Source organism: Myxocyprinus asiaticus, chromosome 38 (genome assembly GCF_019703515.2).
Source record: "Myxocyprinus asiaticus isolate MX2 ecotype Aquarium Trade chromosome 38, UBuf_Myxa_2, whole genome shotgun sequence".
In the NCBI taxonomy this organism is placed as follows: domain Eukaryota; kingdom Metazoa; phylum Chordata; class Actinopteri; order Cypriniformes; family Catostomidae; genus Myxocyprinus; species Myxocyprinus asiaticus.
The window spans coordinates 16883449-16903187 of NC_059381.1; the positions used below are offsets into that span (position 1 = coordinate 16883449).

The 19739-nt window shown below is 38.3% G+C and overlaps 1 protein-coding gene across 1 annotated transcript; it reads left to right on the top strand.

The window, feature by feature from the left end:
- Nucleotides 1-2060: 2060 nt before the first annotated feature.
- LOC127428505 (inositol-trisphosphate 3-kinase C-like) lies at nucleotides 2061-18836 on the top strand. The gene is made up of 7 exons (XM_051676931.1): nucleotides 2061-2738; nucleotides 11065-11161; nucleotides 12212-12425; nucleotides 12851-13055; nucleotides 14401-14502; nucleotides 14582-14653; nucleotides 17343-18836. Exons 1-7 carry the CDS (start codon nucleotides 2379-2381, stop codon nucleotides 17556-17558), a joined length of 1266 nt encoding a protein of 421 aa, XP_051532891.1. The 5' UTR covers nucleotides 2061-2378; the 3' UTR covers nucleotides 17559-18836.
- The last annotated feature ends 903 nt before the right edge of the window (nucleotides 18837-19739 follow it).

Genomic DNA, 19739 nt, shown 5'->3' on the forward strand with positions numbered 1-19739 from the left:
TCTCAATAAATTAGAATGTCGTGGAAAAGTTCATTTATTTCAGTAATTCAACTCAAATTGTGAAACTCATGTATTAAATAAATTCAATGCACACAGACTGAAGTAGTTTAAGTCTTTGGTTCTTTTAATTGTGATGATTTTGGCTCACATTTAACAAAAACCCACCAATTCACTATCTCAATAAATTAGAATACATCATAAGACCAATAAAAATATTTATTTTTAGTGAATTGTTGGCCTTCTGGAAAGTATGTTCATTTACTGTATATGTACTCAATACTTGGTAGGGGCTCCTTTTGCTTTAATTACTGCCTCAATTCGGCGTGGCATGGAGGTGATCAGTTTGTGGCACTGCTGAGGTGGTATGGAAGCCCAGGTTTCTTTGACAGTGGCCTTCAGCTCATCTGCATTTTTTGGTCTCTTGTTTCTCATTTTCCTCTTGACAATACCCCATAGATTCTCTATGGGGTTCAGGTCTGGTGAGTTTGCTGGCCAGTCAAGCACACCAACACCATGGTCATTTAACTGACTTTTGGTGCTTTTGGCAGTGTGGGCAGGTGCCAAATCCTGCTGGAAAATGAAATCAGCATCTTTAAAAAGCTGGTCAGCAGAAGGAAGCATGAAGTGCTCCAAAATTTCTTGGTAAACGGGTGCAGTGACTTTGGTTTTCAAAAAACACAATGGACCAACACCAGCAGATGACATTGCACCCCAAATCATCACAGACTGTGGAAACTTAACACTGGACTTCAAGCAACTTGGGCTATGAGCTTCTCCACCCTTCCTCCAGACTCTAGGACCTTGGTTTCCAAATGAAATACAAAACATGCTCTCATCTGAAAAGAGGACTTTGGACCACTGGCAACAGTCCAGTTCTTCTTCTCCTTAGCCCAGGTAAGACGCCTCTGACGTTGTCTGTGGTTCAGGAGTGGCTTAACAAGAGGAATACGACAACTGTAGCCAAATTCCTTGACACGTCTGTGTGTGGTGGCTCTTGATGCCTTGACCCCAGCCTCAGTCCATTCCTTGTGAAGTTCACCCAAATTCTTGAATCGATTTTGCTTGACAATCGTAAGGCTGCGGTTCTCTCGGTTGGTTGTGCATCTTTTTCTTCCACACTTTTTCCATCCACTCAACTTTCTGTTAGCATGCTTGGATACAGCACTCTGTGAACAGCCAGCTTCGTTGGCAATGAATGTTTGTGGCTTACCCTCCTTGTGAAGGGTGTCAATGATTGTCTTCTGGACAACTGTCAGATCAGCAGTCTTCCCCATGATTGTGTAGCCTAGTGAACCAAACTGAGAGACCATTTTGAAGGCTCAGGAAACCTTTGCAGGTGTTTTGAGTTGATTAGCTGATTGGCATGTCACCATATTCTAATTTTTTGAGATAGTGAATTGGTGGGTTTTTGTTAAATGTGAGCCAAAATCATCACAATTAAAAGAACCAAAGACTTAAACTACTTCAGTCTGTGTGCATTGAATTTATTTAATACACGAGTTTCACAATTTGAGTTGAATTACTGAAATAAATGAACTTTTCCACGACATTCTAATTTATTGAGATGCACCTGTATTTTTGACAGCCAGTTGCATCTCATGAATATTTGTGGGAAAGTAATGAATCCTGTTCTAAGTTTGTAACGTCTCTTTATATAAAAAATAAAACATCAAAATGTAACAAAATATATTCTATTGTTTTCTAATTGTCTTAAAAATATTTTGAAAATCTGACACTATCTGGGCATTTTGTAAATCCATTTGTGAACAAGTGCCGGGTCTCTAAAGACCCGAATATGTAAGAGTGTTTGGTTAAATTCCCATGTATTTAAGGGTTAAATAGCATTATGTTAAAAGCCACAGACTGTTTTTAGTCAACCAAAAATCTAGTTTGTTACATCCTTAACTTAATTTTAATTGTTTGTCTTTGATGTTATATTTAAATGTTACAGGATCCTGTCTTCCTTTGGGTGGCGCTATAAATCTAATTTAATGGGGTTTTGACCAGAGCATTTTCAGCCTCTGTTGCTTTAAAATAATGTAGGCGGGGCAAAGCTTTGTTGTGTGAACGTTGTAACCAGCTGAGCAATGTCATGCTTGCACGCTGTCGTGGAGAGAAGCGTGAGCTTTGTTTATGCGTTAGGAATTGCGGGTTCTTTATACATTTTTTGGTGATTTTGAACGATGTGATCACGGCTGAAAAAAGACCTCAACAACGTTGATGGTGGCACGTACCGCGCATCGTTTGTATCCTGCAGCTGCGCATCAGAATCAGTACCCAGCGTGAGCCAGTTAACGTTTGGTTTGGCCCTAATCTGGATAAACCCATCGCCTGACTTTTGGGCGATCTCAATGGTCTCATAGATCAGACGCAGTGTGATGACTAAAACGCCCGATACCCCAGCACCCTGTCCGGGTATGGGTGATATCCATGGCAGCGGCCGTGTGCCTGTTCCTGAACTGATTGTGACATGTGCGCCTTGTGTCAGCCAGAGTGACCAGAGCCCCCACGGACCCTGCTCGGGCTCTCATCCCGACGAGGAGTCCATCTGCTCGGACAGTGGGCTTAGCGGCTCTCCCGCCTCGTCCCTTGAGCTGCGAAAGCTCTCCAACTCGTCCTCCACCGGCCTCTCGCCAGCTTCGTCTTTTGAGGAATGTGAAGAGGAGTTTATGGGATACAGTGACAATAATCAGTCACTGACGCGAGACGGTGGCTTGTGTGCAGGTGAACCGGTCACGGTAAGAATCAAATGTACCGTTTGTCTGGTCTGTATTTTTTTAAGTGTCCAAAAGTCGTACTTTAGGACACTTAAAAATATATATATCACAATTACCACCAAAATATTAGTAATGGCGGTTATTGTTACTACTGTAAAATCATAAATTAAGCAATATCACACGAGCAAGAGTTCTGTTGTTGCCGCAGGTAATCACAGCCATGCTGATATATGGAACAACGGCACGACTGCGAGTGTGATGCTGCTTTTATACAACAGCTAAAACAACAAGTAAACAATATTAAAGAACTTGTGTTTCAGACTAAGATTGGCCAGTAAGTGTCTGCATTTCCTCTTCACTAGTGAAAATAGTTTTAAAAGAAGCCAAAGCATAAAGCACAACTCGCAGCTGCACTGTACTCATAATTTGGTGTTGAACTATGGTTGTTTCATTCAGAAACGAATATGCTAAGTGTTTTTAACAAATCTTAAGTGGACAAATCGTTCTTGTTTCGGATGTGAATCTGTTTTTAATTAATCAATTGTGTCAATGAATTTTTGACTCATTCATAACATAAAAGCCGCTCCTTTGTTGCCACCTACTGTTGTAAATATACAATCTCCACAAATGGTAACTGAATGAATCCGTGAATTAAATCAAAATGAACAATGAATCAAAATTCCCACCTCTATAGAGGCAACATTGCCCACCCACTCATTCAGCCATCTGGGTTCCGGAAGTGTTTTTCCCATTACATTTTTTTGCGGCTTTTCATACAATCCTCCATATAAAAATTCTAAGCCATGAACCAAAGCAACCAGCTCTGAGGTGAATCACGACATCACAGACTTTGTTTTGAGGCTAAAAGTATTTGAAAATCCGACAGAAGACAAAGGTACAAGACTGTGTACTTACCGTCTTTCATGAGAGCACAAACTGCAATCCCATGAAGCACTGCGAATGATGCAATTAAATAAAAAACGATGGACATATATAAAACTATTGATTTTAGGTTGTTGAAATATAGAAACAATATATTTTACATTTGTTGCAAAGTATTCCGATATGTACAAATATATAAGTAGTTTATGGGTGAAGGAAAACTGACTTGGTTGCGTCATTCAGTGTCATGGGAGTGGGCGGTACCTCCGAGGCACATTTCGCAGTCTTGATTGGCCGTGGTTCTCTGATTGATGAAGCTTTCTCTGCTGGACCATGGTAAATGTAGTTGTTTAGGGGGCCGGATTCACAAAATGTTCTTAAGAAGAAAATTCTTCTTAACTACCATTTTCTTCCTAATTTCTAACTTAAGAGAAAAGTTAAGAATATTTTGTATTCCCGAAAAAACGTCTTAAGATTGTTCTTAAGAAAAATTTAAGCGTTCAAATTCTCGAAATATTTTCCTTAAAAATCGTCGTAAATAACATCTTAAAGTTAGGATAACCTCACAGTTGTCTTAAATCCTAAAAGGTAAGATGTTTAATGAATTTACTGGGTTGTTTCAAATGCGACACATTCAATCGCAATGGGCTGTTTACGTAAAAATTTGATTTTAGACCAAAACACATTTTTGACTGTTTTGTTTTTAATGATATTTTTATTTTCAGCATTCAAACCATGTAAATGTTATCACCAAATTCAAACAATAGCTACATGTTTTTTTGAAGCTTTTTAATGTGTTGACCACTCATGCTGATTCAAACGGATGTGCTGCATATAGTGCTCTTTCCGTGATCTTTAGAGTTTATAGAAACATAATAATTATAATGTTAGAAAGCGGAGACTTTCTTTTTCACCCCCATCCACATCCCTATCGGAGTTGGGCACAGCAGAGAAAGCCTCCGCCACCCTTTACCCATTTACCCACCTCTTACTTTCCGACATATTATTATCAAGCTTCTCAAGGAGAACTTTTTCCTCAGCAAGAACCTCTTGTCTACTGAAGTTTTTGTATCTTTTCTTTTCCTCCATGCCAAATTAAAATGTATCAAATGTTACCAGCGAGTAAATTCTACTATGACGGTGAATGTCGTTAAACTAACACATCTCACGTACGTACCGTTACACCCCTAATGTACATGTATTCGTCCCGAACCATCACGGTACCAATGTCACAGTTCGGTGCATGCAGTCAGAGGAAGAATACATCTGAGTCAGTCACAGGCGATCCACTCCAATCCAGAAGTAGGCGCGCGCGGTAATGCAACACTGTTTGCTAACCGCCACAACAGGAAAAAGAGCAGAAGAAGAAGAGACCATATATGCACCAACTCAAAACAAGAATGGCATCTAATGCACAAGTTTTATTTTTCATTATTCTATTTATTTTGTACTTTTATAACAAAAGAGATGCTTTTCAGTTTTGTAGCTGATTGTGACCAAATACCTTTTGTTTTTTATCAATCCTACAAAAAAATATGGCCTATGCAAGAGTGCATTCTGTTTACTGCTTAGTGCTTATTTCACTAAAGGAGGCTGTACTGTACCAACTACCTCAGGGGGGACTAAATGCAACTAGGTGGAACAAACTGTAATTTGCACTATTGTCTGTTCAAAATAAATGAAAAGAAACCTAGCATTTGGGATTTGTTGCTTTTTCCTGTTGTACCGAACTCGTATCGAACCGTGACCCCAAAACCGAGGTATGTAGCGAACCTTGACTTCTGTGTAAAATATATAATTATTGCGTGTTGCTCACTACTTTAAAAAAATAAAAAAATAATAGGTTAAGGTCATTTATCGTTACGATTTACCAGTGTTGAAGTATTGACTTTGATGTAGGTTATTAGACTAGGCAACTCCATTAGCAGGCTGATCAGACAATGTCTTTTTATTCTTAAGAAAAAATTAAGATGTTCTTAAGAAAATAGTTGAGAACTTCTTAAGAATTTTTCAAGAATTGCACTTAGAAACGTTCTTATGCTTTTTTGTGAATCTGGTCCCAGGAATTCCACTAAAAAACATGATTTTTAAACAATGAAGTTGAAATAACGCAGACTGATGGATTCAGCAGAAGCATATACCATCGATGAACAACCTCTGTGCTCAAGGTAGTCAAGTTATAAAAGTTTTATAAGTTAGCATTGAAAGTCAGTTAGTCTCTGAAAAAAATGAATGGGATTTTTACTTCAGGAACTGAACTGTTGTGCTCTATTTGGAAAGGCCCGAACAAGGAGAAGCGGAGGGATACAAACAGTGAAGCGTCCCAGTGCTGTTGGAATGCCGCTGGTCCAGTCAGATTCAATGACCAGAGCTAAATGTTGTATAGTATGTGATATGCTTTAAACGGTGTCAGAACTTTTTTTTTAATTACACCCTTTCGATAAAGTACTGTATAAATACCATGGAACTGAATGATTACCATATTCATGTGCCAAAGAATAACTTGGTACTACCATAATACATTCCCAAAAAAACATGGTACTTTTTGGTACTTCTGGTTACAGTGTTGGCTAATACTAAGTTACCACAATTTTATTATAGAAACAGGAAACTGATATTTTTGCAAAAACGATAGTTACCATGGTAAAGGTTTTGGAGGGAAAGCAGGATAATGCTTGCAAATGGATTGAATAAATGTAAGAATGCAAACAGGTATATACTGCAAGTCAGAAATATGCAGTTGTTGAGTAACATCCTTGTGATAAATGATTAACCTTACCTGGTTTCATGTCATGAGATCAGTGTTGTAAATTCTCCTTGAGTTACCAGCATTAATCTAAAGAGAGAAAATGGTCTCCACACATTTCTTAATATTTTATTTTTTGTCTCTCATTGTGATGATCATGGAGTCAGATGTTTGAAAGGAAGTACTTTAAGTAGTATCAATGTTTGCCACCAAAATTACATAACAGTGGGGCCAATGTAAACTTAATATGTTTCCCCATACACAACAAAGTCTACAAAGACTATTCAGAATCAGAATGAGCTTTATTGTCGTGTTCTCATGTACACAAGGATTTGTTTTGGTGATAGGAGAACACAGAACATTACAGTGAGACACAGAATATAAAACAAGGTAAGAGTATAAATAGACATACAAATAATAGGATATATAACAGATTGGCATATGTACATGTGCAGATGGTATTGTATGTGCAAGGTAAGGGTATGTACAGTTATTGAATTAAATATGTGAATTTACATATGTACATGAGATATATATTTACATTATTGCACTTTCCTTAAGCAGTTTAATTGTTCATGTGGAAAATGGCCTGAGGGTAGAAACTGTTCTTGTGCCTGGATGTCCTGGCGCTCAGTGTTCTGTAGCGCCAGCCAGAGGGCAACAGTTCAAAGAGGGAGTGGGCAGGGTGTGTGGGGTCCAGAGTGATTCTACCTGCACGTTTCCTCACTCTGGAGACGTACAGGTCTTGGAGGATGGGCGGGGGCCACCAATAATCCTCTCAGCAGTCCTGACTGTCCGTTGTAGTTTCCTTCTGTCTGATTTGGTGGCAGAACAAAACCAGACAGTTATAGATTTACACAGGACAGACTCAATGAAAGCCGAGTAGAACTGTGTCAGCAGCTCCTGTGGCAGGTTGAACTGCCTCAGCTGGTGAAGGTTGGAGTCTATGTTGGTGTCCCACTTCAGGTCCTGAGAGATGGTAGAGCCCAGGAACCTGAATGACTCCACTGCTGCCACAGTTCTGTTCAGGATGGGGAGGGGGGATTTCTCCTGAAGTCCATTTTCATCTCCACTGTTTTGAGTGTGTTCAGCTCAAGGTTGTTGTGACCACACCAGACAGCCAGCTGATCAACCTACCATCTGTACAAAAACTCGTCACCGTCGCAGATGACCGTGGTGTCCTCCTCAAACTTCAGGAGCTTGACAGTGGGGTCTTTTGCAGTGCAGTCATTCGTGTACTGGGAGAAGAGCAGTGGAGAGAGAACGCATCCCTGAGGAGCACCAGTGCTAACTGTGAGGGTCCCAGATGTGAGTTTCCCCAGTCTCACTAGCTGCTGCCTATCTGTCAGAAAGCTGGTGATCCATCGACAGATTGGGGTGGGCGTGGAGAGCTGGGTCAGTGTGGTTGAGAGAAGATCAGGCATGATGGTATTGAAGGCTGAACTGAAGTCCACAAATAGGATCCTTGCATAAGTCCCAGGTCTGTCGAGGTGTTGCAGGATATAATGCAGTCCTATATTGACAGCATTCAGAGTACATTATTACTATAAAGGTGTTTAGGTGTGTAAAGATGATGTTTGAATATAATCGGTATTTTGCTTTTGTAGGAGTTATTCCTTCTATGAGCATTTTGATGATAATATTTAATCGATCAGTTTGTGGGGGGAAAAAAGTGATCCATTGAGGAAAATCATAATAGTATGTCAATGCCCTATTGAAACTGAACTTATAAGGTCTACAGATGGATGCACTTCCAGCTCTGTATGGTGGGTCACTCCCACTGGCCTTTCACTTTGTTCTAGAGAATGTCATTCTTGTCTGACTGGTTTTTCACTGCCCAAGAGTGAATGTTTGAGCTTGAAGAGCACAGATAACTACAGATTTGGAGGGAAAAAATAAAGCTTTTGTTGGTAATTGACCCCTCACAGTTTAATTTCAAAGGCTGTCACTTGGATGATACTTACACTTGGTAAATGTATGTAACTCAATGTTACATACAGTCATGGGGTGGCATATAGTCTTCTATACAGCAGAATGGAAGAGATTTAAAATGTAGAGTTGATGGTATGGCAACTCAAAAGGTTGTGAATGGAGGATCTTGTAGAAGGTTTTCTGACGATGTAAAAAAAAAAAAACGGCAGAAAGTAATCAACACATCAAGTCAGTTAAGTAGAGGTGCGGGTAAGCAACAGAAAATCAGTTGTCGGCTACTTGCTGATTGCTTAAATAGACAGTGAATCTAGTATTGTTCTTACTTTATAAAGTTAATGCCAATGTGGATAATTTTTCTAGTGGTTGTTGGAGATAATGGGCATTTTTTAAATATCTATACAGTATACACTGTAAGCTATACAGTTTATACTGTATATGTAAACTAGGTCACACGAGCAAGAGTGTTATTGTAGTGAATATCAACATGGCTGTGATTTGGCCTTAGTCACAAGGCTGCTGGGTATACACAAAATAACAAACTATTTGGTCTACTTTTGCTCCAACAACAAAAATAGTTCAAAACGAAGCCAATGCAGTATCAGTCGTTGAATGTTGGGACTTATTTTAAGTTGGGATAGTCTTGTACGTGAGTGGTTGCACTGGCTTTTTGTTTGACAGCAAGATAAGTGCTGTCTGTAAATGTTTCATTAACTGTCCTTCTAAGATAAGCTAATTCTTAATCACAGTCCCTTGGTATAGCTTGAGAACTTTGTCCAAGATTGTCATCAATGATTTGCCACATGAGGAAAAACTCGACCTATGGTTAATAGAGAATAAGGAGTTACACCTTGAAGTCTGGAATCGAACAAATGCACTCAGTGCCCCAGTGTTGTTTGTAGGGTAACAAAAGAAAAGGCAAGAAAAGCTGCCTCTAACTAAGGATGATAGGGCTGGGGTGGAATTGGGGCGCAATTCTTGAGCCAAATGATTTTAAAATAGTCTCCCTGATGAAAACTCAATGTTTTATTTTTATTTTTTTTATTGAAAAACACGTATTTTTTTTTTTTTATCTTAATGCTACAGTGATTAATAGATAAATATAGGAAGCTATATTTGTGCAGAGTTCCTCATTAACAGGTTTTCTCTCTTGGAAGTTTTGTCTCTTTAATTCTTTACATTTAGTACTTTAATGCACCGCTGCTACAGCCATCAAAGCGCTGTTTGTTCACTGTCGGACGTCAAAATCCTCTACTGTGATCAATGTTTCTGTTATGAATAAGCCAAAAGTTTATTTGAGAGGTGTTGTGGAGAGTATTTGTCAGAAGTCATTATGCAGATTCTGTCTGACACTGCTTTAATAAATAGTTTAACTCTAAAAGGGCTTATCAAACTGCTAAATGCGTAAACTACATGTCGCATCCCCACAGTACCTATAATCTAAAAGCCAGTGTATTCATGCGCAGTGGCAGGTAATTTTGCACATTTACCTGCCACTGTCGAAAAGAAATGCTGCTAGACACAAAGATGCGTGCTTGAGGAAACACTTGATTATATGTTGAAGAACAGATGAAAGACATGCCAGTGATGCACGTGTCTGATTTGCTTTTTTTGTTTAGAAGTTAATTTGCACTCGCAGAACACTCGCAAATTGTCAGTTCTCTCTTTTTTCTCGCTTTCAGTCATCTGGGAGCAGTTTGTAAGAATAGTGTTGTCTATGAAAATGCTGTTAAGACTATCTCAGGATGAACTACAGGGGAACTACAGGTGAACTATCATGTGCCCCAGAAATGGTTCTTGAACAAGTTTACTCTTTAGCCTCCATTTATGTTGCAAAATTATAATAATGATAATAGTAAAAGCCTATGGTAATATGTTAAATATTATATATTGTAAAATAACAAAATTAGTTTAAGTTAAAATGATATATATTGTATATATTCACGGCCGTTTCAGACCATTATGGCACCCTAGGCGAGATCCCTATTGGCGCCCCCATGGGGGTGGGGGTTGGAGGGGGTATGGCAGAGGCCTCCTCTTTGGTGCCCTCCCAGCAGGTGGCACCCTAGGCGACTGCCTAGTTCGCCTATGCCTAGAAACGGTCCTGTATATATTTGTTGAAAACAAATAGACATAATGTAGCCTTATGCATGGAACAACTCTTTAACTGGTGGCTCATTTTTTGACCACAGACCTGACAAGGACATACTCGAAATAAAATGGTCTCTTTTAAAAGACTGTTAGGAGATACTGTACAAAATTCTGAATGAATTATAGGCATAAAATTAAAGGCATTTCTGTTGGTCAGAACAACATTTCAAGCAATCTGGCCATGTCTGATTATTTGGGGGGGACTTGTTCCCCTCAATGTATATTGTTGTTACAGCCCTGGTTTTAAATTGGTAGTTTTGCACATCCCTACCTTTTACCTACAAATTATATATTACAGAGTGAAAACAATTTTCATTTTTCAGACACAACTGTTCTTTATTAGCCATTTATTTCTGAGAAAAAGGAGTTAAAGTTTTTTATCTTTTTATGAAGTATTTATATCAAACCATCAAATCGCAGTACTTACAGAATTGCAATATCGCAATACATATCGAATCGGCTAGGAAATATCATTGTAATATCGAATCGGGAGGTCTGTGGCAATTCCCAGCCCTAATGGATGACCCTTGCTCTGAACCATTGCATCTTGTGCAGTTTGTACAGCTGCAGATGTAGTGTGGTAATTGCCATGTTGATTACATTTACATGTTTGTTTCTCTTACCTCTCCCCCTTCACAGACTGATCTGTGGAAGAAGTCAAAGGATATGGTGAACTGGTCTCCCCCTTTGCCAATGAAAAAGCGCTCTCCCTGGGTGCAGGTGGTCGGCCATGCAGGTTTGCTTTTTTGTCTATTAGATGGCTTTTTGAAGTATTTGATAAACTTTTGTTTGAAGTACTGTGGTATTTATTTTTGCATGTATTTGATCTTTTAATGGCTGTGGGTTGAATTTAAATGATCCTTTGCATACCTCTCGGAATTGTACTACAAAACCTGAGGTCAAATGCACTAGCAGTCAAAAGTTTAGACACTTGACTGAATTTATATTTTTCAGTATCTAAAAAACCTTTTGATATAAAAGCTTATTCTTTAATTCTTGAATTTAGTTTTGTAAACAAATATAACTTGCACCTAGGTATGATTTAATTTAATACATTTTTTATTAAAGGAATATTCCGGGTTCAATACAAATTAAACTCAATCGACAGCATTTGTGGCACAATGTTGATTACCTCAAAAATTAATTTAGACTCTTCCCTGTTTTATTTGTATTTTTTTAAAGAAGTAGAAATCTGGGTAGCAGTGAGGCACTTCAATGGAAGTGAATGGGGTCAACCTGTAAACGTTAAAATACTCATTGTTTCAAAAATATAGCCTTTTCTGTGTAAAGGTATAGCCAATTTTAAAACTTTATTGCCATGGCAGCACCTTGAACACTAAAACCCTAAAACGACTGTAAAAATGACGATTTAAACAACTTTACAGCTCAAATAACACAAGTTTTAATTCTGTGTTTAAACTCTCCAAAATGGTCTCCATGTTCACAAGTGGACAGCATACATGGGAACTATAAAACTTTTTAAAAAGCATGCCAGATGGCACTCCATAAAGTTAGTTCAATCTTTTACCATTTTTGTTCACTACATAAATCCCATACTTCCATTAGGTTGATTTTATAGTTTTATTTTTTATTTATTGACTTAAGGCATGTTCATACTTTTGACTAGTAGTGTGTACTTTCATATTTGCACCTTGCTCTCTCACAGTTATTGCTTATGCTCATCACATTTGTAGTACCTAATGGATCTAAAGCTTTCTTCAGGGTTTTATTGCTGTTTTGGGTGATTTCCTGAAATGACTCAGCACGTTCTTTTCTGGTTCTCCAGGAAACTTTCAGACGGACAGTGATGGAAGACTGCTGAAGAAGTACTGCGAGTGCGAGCAGCAGTGTTTTCTGCAGCTCATGAGCGACTCGCTGCGGCCCTTCGTTCCCTGCTACTATGGCGTGACTCAGCGTGACGAGCAGGATTACAACCTCATGGATGACCTGCTCGCTGACTTTGACTCACCCTGCATTATGGACTGCAAAATGGGAAGTCGGTGAGGACTTGTATGAATCTGCAAAGTTGTCACACAACCATTAATCATGCAGAACCAAGCTTTTGACTATCGTCATAAAGTCTGGTCCACATTCTGAACAAGAACCACCCACTTAGACAGGAAGAGGTTGACAGACCAACATGTAAAGAGACCAGTTACAAGATTTTTTGTTTTATTATGTGTGGTTTAAGAATTTACCTGAAATGGATGATACCACAATAATAGACTGTGCAACTGAAACTCTGACTTCAAGGTTAGATAGATAAATAAAAGTGGAGGAAATATAATGACTGGAGGTCAGCAGTTTTATTCATATGTCATATTGAATCAGTCCAGTTATACCAGTTCTTGCGTACAAGAGACATAATATTTCCATACCAAATATTTATCACTGTGGTAATATTGACTGGTATACATGCTTTAAGGACTTACCTGGAGGAGGAGTTGAGGAAGGCCCGGGAGTGTCCTCAGCCACGAAAGGACATGTATGAAAAAATGATTGCAGTGGACCCGGACGCCCCCACTGCTGAGGAACGAGTCCAGCAGGCAGTACTCAAAACTAGATATATGCAATGGAGGGAAACTCTCAGCTCAACGGCCACCATAGGCTTTCGCATTGAGGGCATCAAGGTAAACATGAATATAATGAATGTATGCTTCAGTAAACCTATTAATGCATACAGATGTCTAGAATTCCTCCTTTACAAGCCAATAGTGGTTGTAGATGGTAATGAAATGATGTACTGGTCAGGCCGATTAATTGGCCAATACTTGGCTATTTTGAGATTATCCACATTGGCAGAATTATTAACAGAAGTGGTTTTTCCACTTAGTTTCCAAATATTTTTCAATACATTTTGACTAAATATTGTGTAAAATACGTTTTAATTTAAATTGAGTAATTTTGTGTAAATCTTATTTGCTGTCATAAAATTTTATTAGATGTGTATCAGGCAATCAGCCACCCTGCTCTAGAGTAATCGGTATCTGTATCAGCCTTTAAAAGTCACATATTGGTCGACCACTCGTTGCAGATACTTTCTATTATTGTATTGGTTTTGTTATACAACCAGGTAAATTACAAGAAAATCATTGGGTTGCCTTTACTGGTAAATGTACCAAATGTGCTGTTCACACATGAAACTACTTTCTGTCTTCTTTCTGTTTTGCTACCATTCACACGTCAAAACCAAATGCTGTTGAACTATATGTGGCATTGTTTGCCGGAAATGACCTCAAAAAGGCTGCGCTGGAATTGGGGGCTTTTAGTTTGAAAATATGGCGGGGTATGATTTTGTAGCTGAACATATGCGGTCGGTAATGTTTTTTTGTGTTTTTGCTTTTATTTTATTTTTTTATTTTTATGAATGTTTTCATTTATGCACTTGCTCGAGACACCATATGTGATGACTTCAAATGAAACTGTTGAACTACAGAGAAAAAAATGCTGTTGCTAGCATCCAAAGGCGGAGACGCTATCTGAGGCTGAAAAACACAGTAATATGTACGTATTTCGCTACACAGAGGTCTGTGCGAAGAACGTGGGTTCATCAGAGAATACATGGGAAATCGCTAACTGTTCCTTTCAGCTGCGGGGAAATTTCTTTTTCTGTTCGGATGAAGAGAAGCACTCTAGTTTCACTATCTGACCAGTTTGTTGACATTTTTCTTACTTCCTAATCACTGGTGCAGAGTAGTTGCGTCATCTCCGTCAGAACATTCTTTTGTCAGCGCACCCTGACCTCGTACGAACTCAAACCGGTAAGCTTCTGGCTTTGTTCACACATACCATCAATAAGGAAATTTATAGGTAATGCAACTTCAAATACAACTTCAAAATAAGGAAAATTGTCCGAGCAAAATTTACCAGTATTTTCAAAAGGGTCGTGCTCTAAACTGGAAATTGTAGGTAATTTTCTGGAAAGGGCTGTATGTGTGAATGCAACTAGTGTCTGACAATTGTACTTGTCTACAGAAATCAGATGGCACTTGTAACACCAACTTCAAGAGAACCAAGTATAAAGATGAGGTGATCCAAGCTCTGGAGGACTTTGTGGACAACAATATGCTAATCCTGGTATGAATTGTCTCTAAATTATTAATCATTTTGTAAATGATGTAATTGTTAGTAACTGTTTTGGCTCTTCTGCTCGCAGAGGAACTACCAACAACGATTAGAGGAACTACGGGTCGTGCTGGAAAAATCTGATTTCTTCAAAGCACATGAGGTTAGATGCATTTTACTTTTGATTAGGGATGGGAATCTTAAAAGTTTTTAATACAAAGTGGTGGGCAGTGGTGGCTCAGCGGTTAAGGCTCTGGGTTACTGTTCAGAAGGTCAGGGGTTCAAGCCCCAGCACCACCAAGATGCCACTGTTGGGCCCTTGAGCAAGGCCCTTGACCCTATCTGCTCCAGGGGTGCTGTATCATGGCTGACCCTGCACTCTGACCCCAGCTTAGCTGGGATATGTGAAAAAAAGAATTTCACTTTATATGTGCAAATGTATAATGTGTGAAAAATAAATATAATAAATAATTAAATTACAACAAATCTCATAATTTGCATCTTTAACTTCACATTACTTGTCAGTAATTACTTTGATTTAAGGCACACAACCCTTAAGTGAACACATAACACAGTAACAGTTCTTTGATTGCGAGTAGGACATGATGAAATTAATGACTTAAGATTCAATACATTGTTTTTGTATTCACTAAAAAGAACCGACTTTTAAAGAGTAATTCATTCGGGATGTGGTGGCATATGTTTTGTGATGTAGATTCAAAAGAACCGACTCGTAAGAGTCATTCATACACTGGTCGTAGGGCTGCACAATTAATCGAAAAATAATTGAGATTACAATTACAAATGCTGCAATTAACTAATCATGAAAAGTGTCAATTATATCATTCATTTAGATCTATTCCCATAGTGTCGAGATTTTATATTTACAAAAATGTTTTGGACCATTGTGTGCATGAATGCAATAGACAATCAGAAAATATGTTTAAATTAGTCTTTTAGCATATCAGAAATGACAACCTAGGCCACAGCCACACTAATACGTTTTTGTTTGAAAACACATCTTTTTCTCTACGTTTTGGCCTTCCATCCTCAGAGACGGCATTTTTGACAGCAAAAACTGAGCTTTTTCAAAAGGTGGATAAGTTTGAAAACGCTGTCTTTGCGTTGTAGTGGGCACGGGGAAAACTGAGATATCTGAAAACCATTACGTATTTGTTGTCGTGGCACAGTCATGTGATCCATTCAACCCAAAACATTCAATCAAGATGGCGGCCCACATTGTAGCAGCGTTGTTGAGACTGTTATTCACTTTGAGAGCATTTTTTTTTTTTTTTTTTTGTGGATTTTTTTTCCCCTTTTTCTCCCAATTTGGTATGCCCAATTCCCAATGTGCTTTTAAGTCCTCGTGGTCGCATAGCGATTCGCCTCAATCCGGGTGGCGGAGGACGAATCCCAGCTGCCTCCGCGTCTGAGACCGTCAACCCACGCATCTTATCACGTGGCTTGTGGAGCGCGTCGCCACGGAGACATAGCGCGTGTGGAGGCTTCACGCCATCCACCGTGGCATCCACGCTCAACTCACCACACGCCCCATCGAGAACGAACCACATTATAGCAACCACGAGGAGGTTACTCCATGTGACTCTAACCTCCCTAGCAACCAGGCCAATTTGGTTGATTAGGAGACCTGGCTGGAGTCACTCAGCACACCCTGGGATTTGAACTAGCGAATTCCAGGGGTGGTAGCCAGCGTCTTTACCACTGAGCCCCCTCTCATTTTGAGAGCATTGTTAAAGATAAATGTTACTTTGTACAACCTTCACAATGCATTCCTACATGGGCGACACAAAGTTTACTCGGAATTGCTGTCAGGCGATGAAACACGAGGACTATTGCATTTAAGCCTGTACGTGGAGCGGTGGTTATTCGCATGCGCAGTAAGGGATTAAGCATTTTCATACGTTTTAATGTGGACAAGCAACTTTTGGAAAATGTATCCGGATTAATGTGGACATAGCCCTAGTATTCTAGTATTGTTGTGTTGCACACTTTGTGTATAATGCAATAAAGCAATTCAGGAACAATTCTCAGCTTGTTTTGGATGTGTAGCCTACATAAAGAATATGGCATGCAGTTGCCCCACAAAAAAATATTTTAATCGAAATGAATAATCACAATTAAATATCAAGCGAAATAATCATCAATTATTATTTCCGTCATAATCATGCAGCCCTAACAGGTTGTGCTGTAGAGGTTGCGCTGTGTTTCATGTTCTAGATTCAGAACAATTGACTCATAAGAGTCATTCTACCAGGAATCAGACTGCACTGGTTGCACTGTATCTTTTTGTGCTGTTGATTTAAAAGGACCTACTCATAAGAGTCATTCGGAAATTGGGGCTACACTGGTCGCTCTGTAGAGGTTGCGCTGAATGTTTCACACTGTAGATTCAAAAGAATCGACTCGTAAGAGTCATTCTACCAGGAATCCGACTACACTGGTTGCGCTGTGTTTCATGCTGTAGATTCAAAAGAACTGACTTGTGAGAGTCATTCGTTTGGGAATCGGACTAAGCTGATCATGCTGTATATTTTGTGCTGCTGATTATTAGCGGTGTTGTAGCGCTGAATAGCAGTTCAGAGAAAACCGTGAGCATATTTTATGATGGTGCTCCATCCACATTGGTGGAAGGATGCATGTTCGAGAAATGCTAATGAAACTGAAAGTGATTAATTATTTGGTTCTGGTATTTTTTTAATAGAATTTTTGAATAAGACTTGTTCTCAGTTCACAACACTACTTTTGGTTGAATTTCCCCTTCTGAACCATTTTTACTGCCGATCATAATATTACAGCTATAATAAGGATGGCTTTGCTGTATTTTCCTGCAGGTGGTGGGCAGCTCCTTATTATTTGTCCATGACCAGACTGGAAAGGCTGGAATCTGGATGATAGACTTTGGAAAGACTGTGCCCATACCAGCCCCTCTCTCCCTGGACCACCGCAGCCCATGGGTGGAGGGCAACAGAGAAGACGGGTACCTCTGGGGCCTGGACAATTTTATTGACATTCTGACCAACATGCTCCCAGAGAAATTAATGACATAATGGATATCATTTTAAAATGATCATTTTCTGCACCCCATTTTGGGAGACCAAATCTGTCTACCCCTATATGTCATCGAGAATAAGCTAAAGTAGGAGGGAAAGTACTGATGAAATTGGCAGTATGGCTTGAACATTTATTAGCACATCTAAGCCTGTGAATTGACCTGCTGATATTCTGTGCCTCTCCCTATTTTTCATTTTCACTATACTGGAACATCTGTACATTTTTGTTTGTAAATAGATTATTTAATTATCTTAATGAAATTAGATTTTATGTGTCATGGGTTGATGAGTAAATGATTAGTTAGCTTAAGTTTAGAAACATTAACCCTACATATGAAAATAATACAGTTGTTATGATAGGTGTTAAAGATACATGAACAGGAGGATTGTTTCTGTCTTAAAGTGAATACTAAGGAAAATCTGGACCATCATATTCTCTTTGTGATAGTGGCCAGATATTTTTCAATAACCTATTGCTGAATAAAAAATTAAAAAAAAGTACAAACACCTCTTAAATATGTTGCTCAGTACTTGGAATTTTTAGTGCTAACCTGCAAGCTCCCATAGCAATGAAAATGTGTGATTATATGTTTTTTTTTTGTTTTTTTTTGTTTTTTTTTCAAATTCAGTTTATATTTGCTAAAGCATGATGTTTAATCCACATCTTGCACATTATTGTTAAATTATTGTTATGCTTTTCATTCCTATGTTTTTGTTGTTGTTGTTTTTGTGTGTATGCAAGCAAGCATGAACTGCTCAATGTGAATACTGTGTCATTATTTAAACCACCAAAAACCTGCAACAAGAGTGACCTATACAACTTCAAATGGTGTCTGGGATTTTTGAGCCAGTACTCGTATGCACAAATTCAAAGTTTGCACTGTTAATTAAATCTAACATTGAGTTCTTGTACTGTATAATAATCTCATAAGATGTTCATATTTTCTACACTACTTGTGATTCATTATTTTGGGAGCTTTGGCTTTTTAGCTTGATTGGTTTTGCTGCTTTGGTAACTTGGGTTGCTGTGATAATTTTGTAAAGGTTTGGACTGTAATAATAATAAACGCAGACATTTCTTAGCACAATATAAAAGTTTTTCACATCTTTCAAAACCATACAAAAGTATAAAGAAATACTATCTCTAATGGAAAGAGTTTGTGAAAATGTGTTTTTGGTGTCTTCTACTGTACTTTGTATTCCCTGTTTTATGATCTTCCCTTTGAAAATGGTCAACATTCAAAATTTTGAATAAGACAGTAAAGTTTCAGAATTCTAGGTTTTTTGTTTGTTTGTGTTTTCTATTTCGTTTTTTTCAGACTTAAAAGGAAAAAATAAGTGTAAAATATTATTGCATTTGTCAGTCAGTCTAAAAGAGAAATACTTCCACCAGAAATGTGAATGAAAAGTATGTTATTCATCAGTCATTCTTCCTAAATTTTACTCTCAAACATTCCTTACCTGTGACTGGCCTTTAGTTTATGACTAATTTGGCCATTTCAAATGCAGAATCTCAAACAAATAATATAAACCAATTTAATGTGGACCATAATTTTCATTTGAGATTTTTTTCAATGCTGCTACACATTCTAGTTCTTTACCTTTTGAAGCATTAACAGTGTGGCATTAGATGTAGAATAAATTTGGCTTATGAGCTTTGATCTTCCAATATAGTTGTTTACTGACCATAGAGGACAAAACTATGTTATAAAACAATTACAAATATGGGTGAATTCTGGCCATTTGAGCCAAACTTTGTCATTGAAATGAATGGCAAAAAGTGCTCTAATTTACCTTAATGCACCATTGTTAACACTTGCAATGGCAATTTGTACCTAATTTAAAAGAATGTTTCTGGTTCAATACAAGTTCTGCAAGACCTGTACTGAGGAGACCTTGTGAAGGACATGGTCGAAAAGGAGTCTTTTCGTAAAGACTGTGGAGCTGCCTTAAAGGGTTTACCTTTTAGCCTGTGCTCTGATTTAACAGAGCTAAACTATGAGCTTTTAAGCACTCTTTTAAAAAAAAGTATTGTTTTTCAGAACTCAGTAGTCAGACACGTAAAGAACTAGTGCCAGAGAGAGAGAAAAGTTGTGTAAAATAAACTTAGTGATAGTTCACCCAAAAATGAAAACATAATTTACTTACCCTCATACCATCCCAGATGTGTGTGACTTT

What these genes read in the sequence shown, in the direction of transcription:
- LOC127428505 (XM_051676931.1), top strand. Translation starts at nt 2,379, where the DNA reads ATGACTAAAACGCCCGATACCCCAGCACCCTGTCCGGGTATGGGTGAT. An exon ending in GTGCAGGTGAACCGGTCACG is followed by an intron (nt 2,739 to 11,064) that starts GTAAGAATCAAA and finishes CCCCCTTCACAG; the next exon opens with ACTGATCTGTGGAAGAAGTC. An exon ending in ATTTCTTCAAAGCACATGAG is followed by an intron (nt 14,654 to 17,342) that starts GTTAGATGCATT and finishes ATTTTCCTGCAG; the next exon opens with GTGGTGGGCAGCTCCTTATT.